Below are 15,365 nucleotides of genomic sequence, written 5' to 3'. Positions count from 1 at the left end.
AGGTGAACGGAGGATATCTTTATGTGTGTGGTACCCACCATGAAGCATGGAGGAAGAGGTGTGATTGTGTGAGGGTGTTTTACTGGTGACACTGTCAGTGATTTATTTAGAATTTAAGGCCCATCATGGCTACCACAACATTCTGCAGCAATACACCATCCCATCTGGTTTGCGCTTAGTGGAACTATCATTTATTTTTTAACGGGACAATGACCCAAAACACAACTCCAGGTTGTATACTTTGACGAATCTAAAATATATTTTGATGTTTAACACTTTTTTATTTCTACATGATTCCATATGTGTTATTTAATAGTTTTGATGTGTTCACTATTATTCTACAATGTCGAAAATAGTAAAAATAAAGAAAAACCCTTGAATGAGTAGGTGTGTCCAAACCTCTGACTGGTACTGCAGTTCAACTCAATACCTTAAAAAAAAAATGTTATCTTGAAACACACATACACACTATATGACCCGCAGACACATGCTGTGTTTGTTTGTTTTACCACCAAAAGACTCATTTCACGAGGACCAGGTGCCGAGTCCTGAGTCTGTATCACATGTCATTGCCTCTACAAACCAAAGGGAAAAACCAGGCTCTCTCGTTCTCCTTTTTTTAACACACACACACACACACACACACACACACACACACTATACTATACACACTTCATGTCGGACCCAGCTGTTAGTTAGGCTACTTAGTGCCCGACCCCACCTCAACTGATGAAGCTTTGGTTCATTCAGGCAATTAATTATGGACTACTTCCCGCTGTGGAGGGTACACTACAATCATCCAAACTTCTAACTCCTTTGACTACTGATGGACACAAATAATAATGACAGGGGTCTTGGGTTTAAGCCAACGGCCAACACCATTAGTGGGTTTATCATCGTGGGCTTATAGTGACTTAAGTCTCAATGATACAAATGGGGTCAGAATATGGCCTTTGAAAAAGATTGTGATGACACACTTCAAAGAATAAATATTAAAATTGAAATATTGTCAGTCACAAAAGTCTCATCCTCATCCCAAATAGAGGATGATAGCCCAGAATATTCTATATTAATTAATAACTCATCACAGTAATAGAACTGTTAAACACCTTTCCCTGTGATATGTACTCCTTGGCACATAAAAAAATAGTCAATTTAAGTGGTCTCCCCTTTTTCTCCCTCTCTGTTGCTCACTCGCTCTCTACCTCCCTCCCTCCCTCCTGTTCTTTATAACACATGGTATACAGTATGTTGCTGGCCATATAGTTTCCCTACCCCCCACGCTATACAGTCTTACTGTGGTCCCTGGTCTTGTCCACTAATTCTTCACCTCTCAGAGTCTACTAAGTCATAAGCTAGGGCTACTTGGCATGGTTAGTCCTCTCTCTGTGTGTCAGGTCAAGATTTGGTTGCAGAAAGGAAAAATACTGTGTTATTTTCTCTGCTGATGCATAAGACTCCTGAGCTCACAAGCTGTTTCCACAAAGGGTCGATGTAAAAGCCAAATGCTGCTGCAGTCTGTACTTTTAAACCTTCAACCACACTTTCACGCCACCGAGGTGGAGCCATTTGTCGAACGCTGTTTTCTGTGACACACACACACACACACACATGCTCTCTCTCACACACACACGCACACACGCACGCACGCACGCATGCACGCACACACACACACAAGAAAAGCAGCAATCCTAACCCTGATCTCCCTCCTCATATAATTTTGTGCAAAAGAAAATAAGAATACCGGTAGGCTAGATTATGATTGTTAATTAAATGTTTACAATCTGTATCCATGTAATCTTATATCATAGATGTTATGTCCCTACCTCCACAATAATATTTCACTAAAGGATAGGATATGTTTGTACATCAAATTAGGCCTATAATGGATTAAATTAATTAGGAGACTACTAATCTGAACACCAACATTACCTAAGGTTTATGTTTTTTTTTTTGTTTTTTTACAGAATTCTTCGACTGAATTGTATAAGCCCCGTGGAAAAATATACATGTGTTGCTTGTTGTTGTACCTAATATGAGGATGTATATTTTGCAATAGTTTTCAAGTTGAATAATAGACTTCATCAATAACTGCATCATCCATTTATGCACCGTTGTTGCTGTTAAAAACATTAATCAAACGCTGTCCTTGGCAGATACTTGATGGGGTAACATTGGAGGCAGGCCCACCGAATACTGTCGATATATATTTGGACCTTCTTGCTGTCAATCAGATTGTTGTGGCATACCATTGGTTGTGCGTCTGCGGTAGCCTATTATCATTCCATCTCGCACTGTTTCTGGTCTGTCACTCTTCAGTTTTCCGAGGTCTCCTTCCGCAAATCAACGTAGTTCTCATGGCTTGCGATAAAAAAAAATCTGACATTTTAATGCATCGACAATTACACTGATGCTGTACTATATTTGAGTTGATCTCCATATAAAATTGTTACAGGATTGTTATCAAAAATGTGTGTCTGGTTGTAGGGCGTTTGAAATAGGACACCGCTGGTCATTTAACGTTCTCGTACGCCGCGGAGGGATACTCTTTTGGAACCGACAATGTGGAGGCTGTTAAAATGTCTACTCGGAAGATGAAATGGTTACAATTGTAGCAACTAAAATAATCGCATGATATATCACAAGAGTTATGAATCTATTTGCAAACATTGTTTCATTTTCGTGACGTGGACTGTATAACGAACCAAGGGTTTGGTAGAACACACGATATCGTCGTTCGGTCTTCGTCTACAGTCCGGAGTACGGAGAGGGAATCTATCCCCAACTTTATGTTTTTCTCTCTACTCCAGGCGTTCATTTTTTCCCGTTGGATGCCACATAATTGAATAGAGGTTACTGAAAGGTAAATATAACCTCATCACACGCCGTACATTTGTGAGTTATATTACGGTTTTGCAGGGGCATTGACCAACTTTAGCAAATAATTTTGAGTTGTGTGAGTAGCACGGGCGGAGAAAGCGGGGTCTTGAGTTTTGTCCGGCCTGGGCAACGGGAGCGAGCGTGCAGCAGTTAGGCAGTACTTGCAGCCTTGTGGGAAAATACTTCTTTGTTCACTTTGCGCAACATTGTAAAGTTTAAAAGTAACCTAACATGCCCGTTCGAACGGCAAAATTCTCGCAGTGATACTATTGCATTGTCTGTATTAATATTTTATTGAATAACAAGCCACATTTTTTTTCGAAGGTTCAAAACTTTTGTTAAATATTTAGAGAAACTTCGTGGTGCAGAGGAAAGTTGCGCCCAGAAATGCACGCTTGTCTCAAATGTATGGGTCAAATAGGTTGTTTGGTGTTGTACGTCTTATGTGTATTATGAAGTAAATGTTCAAATTTCTCTCAATTTCCAATTATGTGCTCAATATTTTCCACTGTTTATTTCACATTTGGCAGGAAATCCCCCCCCCCCCGTTCTGAACCCCTTGAACATAAAAAAAAAAAGACGTGAAAATATTTTACGCACGGTTCTGAAATTCTTACTTCGATTTTTCATCATAGGTCCGTTGAATTTGATACCCAAAGAGAGCGACGCATACTCCTTTGTTCTAGCCTTCATCACAAACTTTGCCAGGGCCTGACTCTTTGTTTTAAGTGTATTCGAAGCTACTTAACAACCGGGTTCTCACCCATCTAAAAAGCACGAATTTGACGAAATAGTCTGTGTTGACATAACGCGTTCGTTGTTATGGTAAAACCTGCACTCTGGGGATTCCGTCACAATCAGCAACAACTATTTACATTCTCCGAAGTCGAGGGCCAGAAGATATGGGAATGGGACATCCAGAGAAATGTCAGGCAACTGTTAATTCTGTTGCAACTTGACTTTCTGAACCAATCAACGAGATCATAATACATTCATGTTCAATAGAAATGCATGCTTCAGTGTGCTCCATATACTATAGTCATGTCCCTTAAAAACACAATGATTGTGATTTCTAAGGGACAGATCGACATTTACTGGAGGGGAAGGGCTGGTCCAGCTCAAGGTGTCATAATTTTTTTTGTTGTTGCCCCTCCCAACGTAAAAAAATATTTTCACATTGCTGTCCCTTTTGTACAGTGAAATTGACCCCCCCCCCAAAAAAAAAACATGCATTAACTCAAAATAATGTTTACAACCAAAATGTACAATTACTAGTGAACCTGTGTTTATAAACGTGGATATCGACTTTGCCACTTTTGTGGCGCAGTCGCTGCCACACAGGGCTACGGGCCAGAAGGTTGGGGGTTCACAGGCGAGCTCACTCTCTCTGCCGGTTTCATTAAACTATGATCAGAGCAGGCTGTAGAAAATGATCAGCTATGAGATATTTTGATGTTATATTTCTAATGATGTTTTCCACCAACAGGTTTCTGTGCCAATGCACCACACAACCAATAAACAAAGCATACAGACATCGGGCGCTTCAATATTATGGTTTGGGTTTTCAACATGCCAATAAATAGATTGTCATTCTCGACAAACAGAAAAATATCCATCCCTACCTTGTATTCTTACTCAGTATAGAAGACTTGGCTTGATAAGCTCTGAATGTCATTACAATTGTTGGAGTTTTGTAACCAATATCTCTTTCTATTCATCAATTGGCCGCTGCACAGTTTGGATTGATTTCAAAGATTTTTTTCAAGTGACCGGGATTGCACAATAAGTCACACTTATTTTAATTGTGGTTCCAATTATTATTTTTTACATGAATACAATTACAGAGATGAATAAAACATTATGCTCAACCTCCAGATGAGTATGAGGGGGGAGTTGAAGTACAATTCCTACAAGCTTGTTTGTCTGGTAGCTGCTGATGAACCATGATGTGCAGCATCATCAAAGTGACACTGGACTTGTGCACTTGCTAGGTTTCCATCCAGTTGGCGACAGATTCTTCATAAAAACAATGTGCCGTTATAGGAAATTTGCCACCAGACAGCAAGACGGGGAATATTTTTATTTACTGGACATTTGAAAAATGTACCAGACATCCGTATGCTTTCAGTTCTGACCTGGCACAGCCAGCGCATTCAATAAACAAGGGATAGTGGCCAAATGAGCCACATTAATGTGTCCTTAACAGCCTATAACACATCTCCAAAAACACTATTACTTGTATTTCAATGTGTATCATTTGATTTATAGCCTACTTTCCTAAAACAATAATTGTCCACTTCACCTTTCAGCTTCAGAGATTTGAGTAGTAAATGTATCAGGGCATTGCATGCTTAGGTGTCCGCTGTATTATATAAGCTGGAGAGTGAATGTAAACCAGGGAATAAACGCACTGCCCTCCCCTATTTTGGACCACCTCTCCCCACACTACATTTCGATCTGTCCCTAGAAGGGTACTTATACCCTATTTGTGATAACATTGCCAACAGTTAAACATTTTATAAGGAGCCCAAGCTGAGTTTTGTATGTGGCCCCTCATGTTCTTTGCACCTCACTGTGTGTTGGCCCTTGGCCATGAGTTGCTGCCTGCCTGAGGGAAGGCACACATTGGTCACTCATTCTTGCTCTATTGATATGTCTGAAGTCTATCAATCCATTCACACACAACCAGAACCCAGTGCTTGTCAACGCCTGAGCTGTTCATAACTTCGATGATGGTGTAGGTTGATTATGGAACACAGATTTGGTAGTCTAAACCTTAAGTTACTACAGGGTGAATCCTCACCAAACCAGGACAAAAGAAGAGCAGTGGCCATTAGGACTCTAATAGTAAATATGGTACTTCTAACATTTAACTAAATGAGGACAGTAGGTTTAAAAAAATAAAAAAAATAACCAGTTTGCCGCATCCTCATGTCCACTACAGAGGACTACAAGCTCTTATTTAATGTACAAATATATTACACTGCTCTGAAAACTCAAACTGTTCCTGAGATATTTACTTATGAGAAACAATTTCAATATCAAACTCACAAAAAATATGATTACACAATTATACACATTTACATAAAATGTGCCAATTGTTATGGTAGCCATTTTGAAGAAGCATATTATTTGTTTTATCAGGGTGACACCCCAACACGTAATATTGTAGTCCTCTGTAGCTCAGTTGATAGAGCATGACGTTTGTAACATCAGGATAGTGGGTTCGATCCCCAGGACTACCCATGGGCTAAATAAAAATTCATGCATGAATAAGTCACTTTGGATAAAAGTCTCTGCTAAATGGTGTTTATTATTATATTAAAAGCTCAGAATGTCATCTCAACGGTACAGCAGAACCTAACGCAGCGGCATGTATGGCCTTAGAGTTACGGACCAAAAACACGTGTACCATAAGAGATGACAAAAATGAATGTCAGGGTCTCAGAAGGTTGTTACATTTTGACCTTTCCCAGGTCTCTAAGACTCCATAATGGTTCTTCTATAAGTGCTACAAGGCACAAATTGGTGTCGTATGAAGCTTTGCTAAACTTGCTCTGAAATATGAGTTGTATATTGATTTCAAGAATTTTCTTACATTCATTTATGAATATGGACAAATATGCATATAGAAAAAAATAATTGCTTTATTTGGTATATTTTCCTAATATATTGTTGAACATAATATACTCTACTACAGGCATATCAAAGTTCCAGAGTGAGGTCTCTGCCAGTTTTCAAGTAACTGCCCATTTTATACAGAGAAATTGGCATAGTAGGCAATGTAACCAATCACAGCCCTCATTTTACCTGCATCGTTGCACATTCTGCAAATCACCAGCAGAGGGCAACCATTTTGAATCCATTTTCACATTCACCCTGTTGGTAATGCTTGCAAACTGGATCATAATGTTAAAAGTAGCAGAGATCCCACTCTGGGACTTTGATATTCCCGTTGAGTATATTATGTCAAATTTGCCAAATCAAAAATTGTGTTTTCATTATTCATGTTTATTTTTCAATATTCTGAAAATTGTTATTTAAATCAAAATACAACTCATATTACAGAGCAAGCGGTCAAGCTTCATATGACACCAATGTTTGCTTTGTAGAACTTGCAGATAAAGGAGGTAAGGCCAAGATGTCATGGACATGCCAACTGATTAATTATTTCTCAATTGTTCTATTAGATACATGTCAGATATGTCAATCTTTGGATTAATTGTTGTATAGATCCCCCAAATCATAGTTTTTGATTTCTATATTGATGTCTTGTCACATTTACCCTGGAAACTCTGTCTAAAGTTTATGAGAAGGCACTTCAGACCTATGTTGTGTTCATCAGGTACAAACAGGAAAAGGTTGTGAAACAGAAAATAACTAGGTTTGTTTTTCCCCTTAGGTATCTGGGGTTACTGGTGTGGCATTTCATACAGAATGTAATAGCCTTTGATGCTGTGGCTTGTTGGTGAGAAATTATCTTCCAACAGGTTAGTTTCTGAGGTTGCCAAGGCAGCCAGCAGGGAGGACAAAGTCGACTATTGGCCTTGTGGTGTAATCAGAAGTTGTACTCCACTTAGTGTGTCTGCTGTGGGCTAGGACAGGGGAAACTCAGAATGAATGTAACACTAGATTTGGATTAAGGCTCTCAACCTGTATTACCCAGTGATTGAAGCAGTGCTGTAGAAGCTCATCTCAGAGTGTAAGTTTGTCAGTAGTTTCTGTACCTCAAAAGGAATTCCTGTTTTATAGATTGAGCTATGTAGCACAAATCTGCAGGCCACAATCTTAAATGAATGGGAGATATTTACAGCATCTAATTCAATAACATGAGGATAACCCTGGTAGCAGTGAAATAACTAGCAGGCTAGATAACCAAGTGGGACAACCACATAGCTATCTTAACCTTAGTGCATTCATCTTAGGTTAACCTAACTGTTAGTTGCTTTGGATAGGGGCGTCTGCTATATGACTAAAATGTAAATGCTATATTTGTGCCATGTTATCCACTTGGAGACCCTTGAATGATGTGTGTGACATCACGATGACTCAATGCTGATGATATTTACATCATGACGTAATGAGTTACTCTGCTCTATGCATTTAATGTGGCCGACTGGGTATCAAACAGACCACATACACCTTCGCGTAAAGACCGTTTTAGCCCACTGGGCTAAAGCCTATTTATGGGAGCACCTTGTTTGCTCAGGGAGCAAACTTGAGTCTTCAGGTCTCAGAGAAGGTCTCTTATCACGAAACACCTCCTACATGCACTCCCAAATGTGAAGTGATGTTCTGCCAAGGGACATTGTAATGTGGTGTATCCATTTCAAATAGAGGTCTAACCAACCACACAGTAAAACAAGTGGTTGCAATCAATTTAATTGTTTGTAAAGAGGAATATTGATGTCAGTATAAGCAATTTTTTGGGGGGTGGATTTGAATCATGAAACAGAAAATGTACCCTTTCCACAGGAATCAATCGAGTAGGATTTGACTTCACACTTTTGTCACACTGTGATTCTTGTCTTCTGTCCATTTTAAACTATTTGTACCTTAATCCAGACTTGACAAAATGACAGTCCTCTCCCCTCTCCCTAGTCAGTTGCTGAGACTGTGAGGGACTAAGGAACAGCAGCAGAGAATGGCTACAGTGGGGACAGACAAGGAGCTCAGCGACCTGCTGGATTTCAGCGCGGTAAGAGATCTTGGCTGTCAACAGCCCTACAATATCTTAGACCATAATGCTAGAATCTTTGTTCAGAACACTTCCTTCAAGAAAGTAATAGGTTGTTTGTAGTCAAATATACGTCATATCTTATGAAGGGATGGGCAGCAAAAACTGAATTGCTGCAACCTATGCTTTCTATTGTATAAACAAGACAGTGTTTCTCTACACACATCAAGATAGACATGCCGAAGAGCCATTTGAATCTTGTTACTATAAAGAAATGAAAGTTGTGGAGCACTTGAGTGCATGGGCTTTGCTGTATTATTTGAGATAATGGGTTGGTACATAAGTGGAAGAATAGCATGGTATCAATCAGTCTGTGTTGTCATTGGGCAGTTGTTGTGAGTCACTAGCATCAATGAGTCAGCCCAAGCTTGGCATGTTTAGATTGCTTCCCACAGTTGACAGCTGCTGGAGTCTGTTGTAACTGAGAATGACTAAATCCTTCTATCGGATAGGTTAAATTGGCACCTAGCACCAAACAATGTAACATCAGAGGTGTAGTATAAGTTATTATATCTGGGTGGTTAGAGCCCTGAATGCTGATTGGCTGAAAGCCATGGTAAATCAGCCCGCATACCACAGGTATGACAAAATGTATTTTTACAGCTCTAATTACGTTGGTAACCAGTTTATAATAGCAATAAGGCACCTTGTGGGTTTGTGATATATGGCCAATATACCACGGCTAAGACACTCCATGTTGCGTCGTGCATAAGAACAGCCCTTAGCCATGGTGTATTGGCCATATACCACACCCCCCCGTGCCATATTGGTTAAATGTACTTTGTCTATTAATTAAGTAAGCAGCTTGGGTTCCTGTAGTCTAGTGAAGGTGACTACTAATGATGAAGTGTTTAGCCACAGGGTAGACATTTCCCAAAGCATAGATACCAAAAGGAGACTTCTGCTATTTTTAAAATATTTTTTAAGACTTCGGTGCAGTTTTTTTTGACCCCATCTCTGGTTGAATGTTTTTGACCCCATGTCTCTGGTTGAATGTTTTTGACCCCGTGTCTCTGGTTGAATGTTTTTGACCCCGTGTCTCTGGTTGAATGTTTTTGACCCCGTGTCTCTGGTTGAATGTTTTTGACCCCGTGTCTCTGGTTGAATGTTTTTGACCCCGTGTCTCTGGTTGAATGTTTTTGACCCCGTGTCTCTGGTTGAATGTTTTTGACCCTGTGTCTCTGGTTGAATGTTTTTGACCCCGTGTCTCTGGTTGAATGTTTTTGACCCCGTGTCTCTGGTTGAATGTTTTTGACCCCGTGTCTCTGGTTGAATGTTTTTGACCCCGTGTCTCTGGTTGAATGTTTTTGACCCCGTGTCTCTGGTTGAATGTTTTTGAGCCCGTGTCTCTGGTTGAATGTTTTTGACCCTGTGTCTGTCTACGTTTCAGATGTTTGCACCTCCGGTGTTGAATGGGAAGAACAGGCCCACCACTCTAGCCAGCAGCCAGTTCGGAGGCACTGGTAAGACTAGCCCTTTGGTTTTAATACAAAAATAAAGTCAATATGCACTGACTGTTTGTGGCTCCCATTTGAAATGGTCCCGGTAACGGGATGGATGCATCAACAAGTTATTGTGCTTCTTCTTGAGCCACTCCTTTGTTGCCTTGGCCGTGTGTTTTGGGTCATGCTGGAATACCCATCCACGACCCATTTTTTAAAATAAAGCGAGGGATGGTACAAACATTTAATAATTTCAGTCAAAATGGTCTTCAGGTGACCTCGGTGATCGTACAACAGCATTGTTCTTCATATGTAACCAATACGATCAAAATTGGTCAACATCTACCTTTCCTCTACTTATCCCTGGGGCGGCAGGGTAGCCTAATGGTTAGAGCGTTGGACTAGTAACCGGAAGTTCAAACCCCCGAGCACACAAGGTACAAATCTGTCGTTCTGCCCCTGAACAGGCAGTTAACCCACTGTTCCTAGGCCGTCATTGAAAATAAGAATTTGTTCTTAACTGACTTGCATAGTTAAATAAAGGTAAAATAAAAAAATTAATCTGTAATTCATTCATTTTTTTAAACTGGTACTGGGCTACCTTCAGGTGGGGCGTGTGGGCGTTCTATAGCAGAACAACCAACATGTTTGTGAGAGACTCACCTTTCCATAGAGGGGTCATAATAGTTTGTTCGCCAAACCGTTCAGACAGCAGATCGGCGGTACCGACTCGGGAGGGGTCACATGATGCTTGTGGGGGTCGCAGAGCAAAACAACCAACATGTACAATGCCTTCAGAAAGTATTCACACCCCTTGGCTTTTTTCTAATTTGTTGTTACGAGGAGGGAGATCGATTGAATTGTCTTTGTTCTTTTTTGTGTGTGTCAATGATCTACACAATACACTGTCAAAGTAGAAGAAAAATTCCAACATTTGTAAAAATGTATGAAAATAAAACGTAACTTGATTATTCAACCTCCTGAGTCAATACATGTTAGTAGAATCACCTTTTTCAGCGACTACAGCTGTGAGTCTGTCTGGGTAAATCTCTAAGAGCTTTGCACGCCTGGATTGCACAATATTCTTTGAAAAATTCTTCAAGCTCTGTCATGTTGGTTGTTGATCATTGCTAGACAGTAGGGCTGAGCGATTGACCTACATTTAGTTGTATTTTTTGGTTATTGAAATGCAGGGACATGACGTGTGTGTGGGGAACAGAGGGGTATGGGGGTAGTCATTCAAGTCATGTTAAACACCATTGTACACAGAGTGAGTCCATGCAGTTCATTTTACATGTTAAGCAAATGTTTACTCCTGAATTTATTTAGGCTTGCCATAACAAAGGGCTTGAATAGTTTTTGATTCAGGACTTCATGTTTACATTTTTTCTGAATGTTTTTTAAATTAACTTTGACACTATGGTCTATAATGTGTAGATCGGTGACACAATCTCAATTTAATAAATGTTCAGGCTGTCATACAACAAAATGTGAACGCTTTCGGTAGGTGCTGTTCATGAGTCTCACCAATCCATAAAGGGCTCGTAATAGTTTGAAGGCCAAACCGTTCGACGCTACAGAGGTTTTTGTGAGAAGACTATTTCCGTGATGTCTCGTGGTCTGACAAACACCGTTGTAGCTCCTCCACCTTTCACCAAAGATGCGGAAGGCCGACAGCGGTGGATTTGGTGGATTGAGACTTAGGCCATGTAACAACAAACCCTCTGCATATCTATCTTAAACTGACATTTTCTTATGGGGATTTTAATTATGCTAATTTGACTTCTGTGGGGCTGCGGAAATTGATTTGAGGGTTATTAAAGGAACAGCATGACAGTGATAGGCTATTACAGGCCCAACTACACTTTCTCTTATTCCTTCCTAGAACCGTCTCACTGTCCCACCTCTGACCCCTCCATCCTCCCTACTGCCCTCGTGGGGAGTGCTGTCTGGAGTCAAATCCCAGTAGCTGTATCAATACTCCAAATATGCTAAAATGGCATGCTGTCCTTCATTACCAGTGAGGGTTCAAAGGATTGGATAGCATTCCACCATATTGCTTCCACCTGTCTCGTCCTGCTAGATCATTGATCATAAAGGAAAGTTAATGAGGGAAAGAAGCTAGTTAAAACAGACTGAACCCTTCCCCCTCCAGGTGTCCCCTCCCTCACCTTCTCAGCTGCTGCCTCTCCATCATGCTCTACTGAGGGTGTAAATGGAATGGAAATGACCCTATTCACCCCCCCACCTCTCAACCTCTCAACCTGTGGAAGAAAAACTATTTCTGTTTCTTTGCTCCTCCTCACCTCCAATCAACCACCATCCCTCGATAGGCCCCACCTCCTCTTGTTGACAACCATCCAAAGATCAACACAAGAACCATGCTCCACATCCAACTACTGTCCTCTCTCGGTCTCAAACCGCCTTGCTTCAACCCTCTTTCCCCCAATCACTTGCCCTCATCCTCTCTCCTCCACCACCTTCATTCACCCTCCTCGAACCTCTGAACCGTTGCTGTAGGTCCTTTCAGCTCCTAACTGAAAAGAAACAGGATATTGAAGTAGCAGAAATAAGATGAAAAGGACGGGCAGGGTTGAGGCCAGGGACCCAAACTACAGCTTGAGTGCCACTTAGATCTTATTTTGTAGCAACAAAAGGTGCACGTTTACAAAAGGTCCTTACTGTTCTCAATCCAACGGCTGCTCCTGGCATTGTTTTGCAGCCCTCAGCCCAGGTCTCCACAATGCTCATTAGAGGCCCAGACAAAGGGCCTTGGCCGCTGAGAGAGAACTGGATAGGCAGGCAACATATGTGGCCCAGTGTATGATTTCACCCAGGAACCCCCTAGCCCCCTCACACCACCCATATTTTCACAATGAAAATGAGGCTTTCTGAGGGAAGGTTCTGGATCTCTCTGCCATACCTTCTCCTTGGTACCATTAGTTAGTATCTTCTCTGCTTTGCCTTTTTTATATAGATTTTGATTTAGATGAGCTGTTTTTCTCTGGTGCTTGGGCTCATCCCTGTCGGGTGTAAAATGGCTGTTTTTCTCTGGTGCTCAGGCTCATCCCTGTCGGGTGTAAAATGGCTGTTTTTCTCTGGTGCTCGGGCTCATCCCTGTCGGGTGTAAAATGGCTGTTTTTCTTCTGGTGCTCGGGCTCATCCCTGTCGGGTGTAAAATGGCTGTTTTTCTTCTGGTGCTCGGGCTCATCCTTGTCGGGTGTAAAATGGCTGTTTTTCTCTGGTGCTCGGGCTCATCCCTGTCGGGTGTAAAATGGCTGTTTTTCCTCTGGTGCTCGGGCTCATCCCTGTCGGGTGTAAAATGGCTGTTTTTCCTCTGGTGCTCGGGCTCATCCCTGTCGGGTGTAAAATGGCTGCCATGTATTGTCAAGGACTCATGGATTAGGATGAATTTACCCTGGCCCTGGATACTGGGCTAAAGTCTGTTTTGGGGGAGGGGTAAACTGATCATTGATCTGTGTCAAGGACAGACTTCTACCCATAGGAGCTGTCATGCATCCCTGGTTCTCTCTGACATTAGGTGGGTATGTGCGATTCCCTTGAGGTGCCACCTAACTTCCAACCAAGTTTCATTTACTGGCAACCAGAAACTGAGAATCTGAACTGGTATTTTTAAACCCTGGCTTTGGCTAAATGCAGAAGAGCAGAGTGTGTTTTGCATGAACTTTCTGTTCTTTAGGAAGTTTCCTTCATGTGAATGGAAATGGAATTGGTCATTTAGTAACTCGATCAGATTTGCATACGAATTGGATTCCTTGTGTGGTCTAGAGGCATACTATGTCTGACTGCTCAAACCACAGAGCTTTAAACATAACATACATTGTCCAGAATATAAAGAGGCTTTCCAGTTGCGTTGAGCCCGCTACTAAGGTCAGCATTTTCTGAAGGATTTAGCCTAATGCTTGTAGCTTCTAATTTCAAAAATATCTTCAAAATGAAAGTAGCATGCCTAATCATGTTGAAGTTTAATGTCAAATTGGTGTTTAATATTGTCCTCTCAGCATCTTAACACTGGCTCGTATGAATCATTTGAGACGCATCACACACCATACTGTTGCATTTCCATTCTAGACATTCCTTAAATCACAATCGCGCTCCTTAATACTTATTAGTCATTTTGCCTTGTCTGGGTGACTCACATTTCTGTCATATAGGAGAAAGAAGAAAGTGTAGACAGACAGTACACCTCTAAGTGTGTACATGTGCCTGCATGTTCCCTGTGTTTTAGTCCTGTAGCCTCAGAGCCAGTGACTCAGACTGACTGCTCCGTTTCCACTATCTCTTCCTGTGTTAATTATAGACCAGCCTCAGTCTCTTAAAGGGGTGGTGAGGCCCGGGTTTAAAGGGAAGGCTCGCTATAGTGAACGTGTCTGTCCTGACTCAACCCTCTCGCTCTCTGAGACATTCACTGACGTACGCACGCACGCATGCACACAAGTTTCCCTGCCGGCAAACCCCATAAAAGTGGTTAAGGTGTAAAGTCCTTGCCTCACGTATGTTAGGGTTGTTCTAGTCAGCAATGGCTCTGCAACATAGTAGAGAAACCACTGTCAAGATTATTGGTTAATTTGTCATACTTTGAGTCCATAGAGTTAGAATGTGGAGTTCAATACGGGGTCCTTTCTTCTAACAATTTCTATGGATGTGTGAAACCAGGGATTTGTGGACAGGAGCTCTGTTGTTTTCTCTGTTGTAGTAGTGTCTTATATCAGGCTGTCATGGCAACGACTTGTAGGAGGCAGCCATTTGAAGTTTGAGCAATACAGAGGAGTCTACTTAGATGAGTCTGTCACTTATTCTCTCCTTCATCTACTAATCAGCAGCTCTGTTAATTAGAAGGAAAATGTGGAATAAAAAAATGTGAATTTGTAATGAATATGCATGAAAGCTATTTTGATGTTTTACTTCAGTTGCTCACTTGCGCTCTCCCTCTCAATGTGAGTAATTTGTGTGGTGTGAAACAGTCTTCATATTTGTATCTCCCTGGTTAAAATGAACTTTCCTTCCATACCTTTTTTAATACAGTTCAAATCCCTGGACAACCATACAAATACCTTGCAATAAGAGTTGTGATGCTACTTACAACTTAACCCAGAAGGTCTAGGAGAGTACTTCCTTCAATGCATTCCAAACCCCCTCTCCATTCCCTCCTTACTTCCAGTTCTCCCTTCCCTCCCCAGGAGAATCTGTGAATAGCCCGGGGCCAGGGGTTCTAGGTACCTGCAGAGCTCTCCTTTATCCCCATGGTGTCAGTTCAGATCTGGATCTCCCCTCCTTTGCACTTG

The 15,365-nt window shown here is 41.3% G+C and overlaps 1 protein-coding gene across 9 annotated transcripts in view; it reads left to right on the top strand.

Moving 5' to 3' along the window:
• Window positions 1-2,301: 2,301 nt before the first annotated feature.
• tcf3a (transcription factor 3a) overlaps window positions 2,302-15,365 on the top strand; it is a 38,069-nt gene continuing 25,005 nt past the window's right edge. For 5 of the 9 annotated variants that reach the window (XM_090182730.1, XM_090182733.1, XM_090182732.1 and 2 more), the window contains exons 1-3: window positions 2,318-2,863; window positions 8,482-8,578; window positions 10,008-10,080. In XM_090182730.1, the coding sequence (XP_090038856.1) occupies window positions 8,525-8,578; window positions 10,008-10,080 (127 nt within the window). In that variant the 5' untranslated portion in view covers window positions 2,318-2,863; window positions 8,482-8,524. Of the gene's footprint in view, window positions 2,864-8,481; window positions 8,579-10,007; window positions 10,081-15,365 lie in introns of all 9 variants that reach the window. The other 4 variants (XM_090182734.1, XM_036986351.2, XM_036986350.2 and 1 more) reach the window with 3 other exon arrangements.

This window comes from Oncorhynchus mykiss, chromosome 8 (genome assembly GCF_057628025.1).
Source record: "Oncorhynchus mykiss isolate SJ-2025 chromosome 8, ASM5762802v1, whole genome shotgun sequence".
Lineage (NCBI taxonomy): Eukaryota > Metazoa > Chordata > Actinopteri > Salmoniformes > Salmonidae > Oncorhynchus > Oncorhynchus mykiss.
Note: the sequence above shows the minus strand (reverse complement) of the source record. Positions and strands in the feature narration are given on the sequence as shown.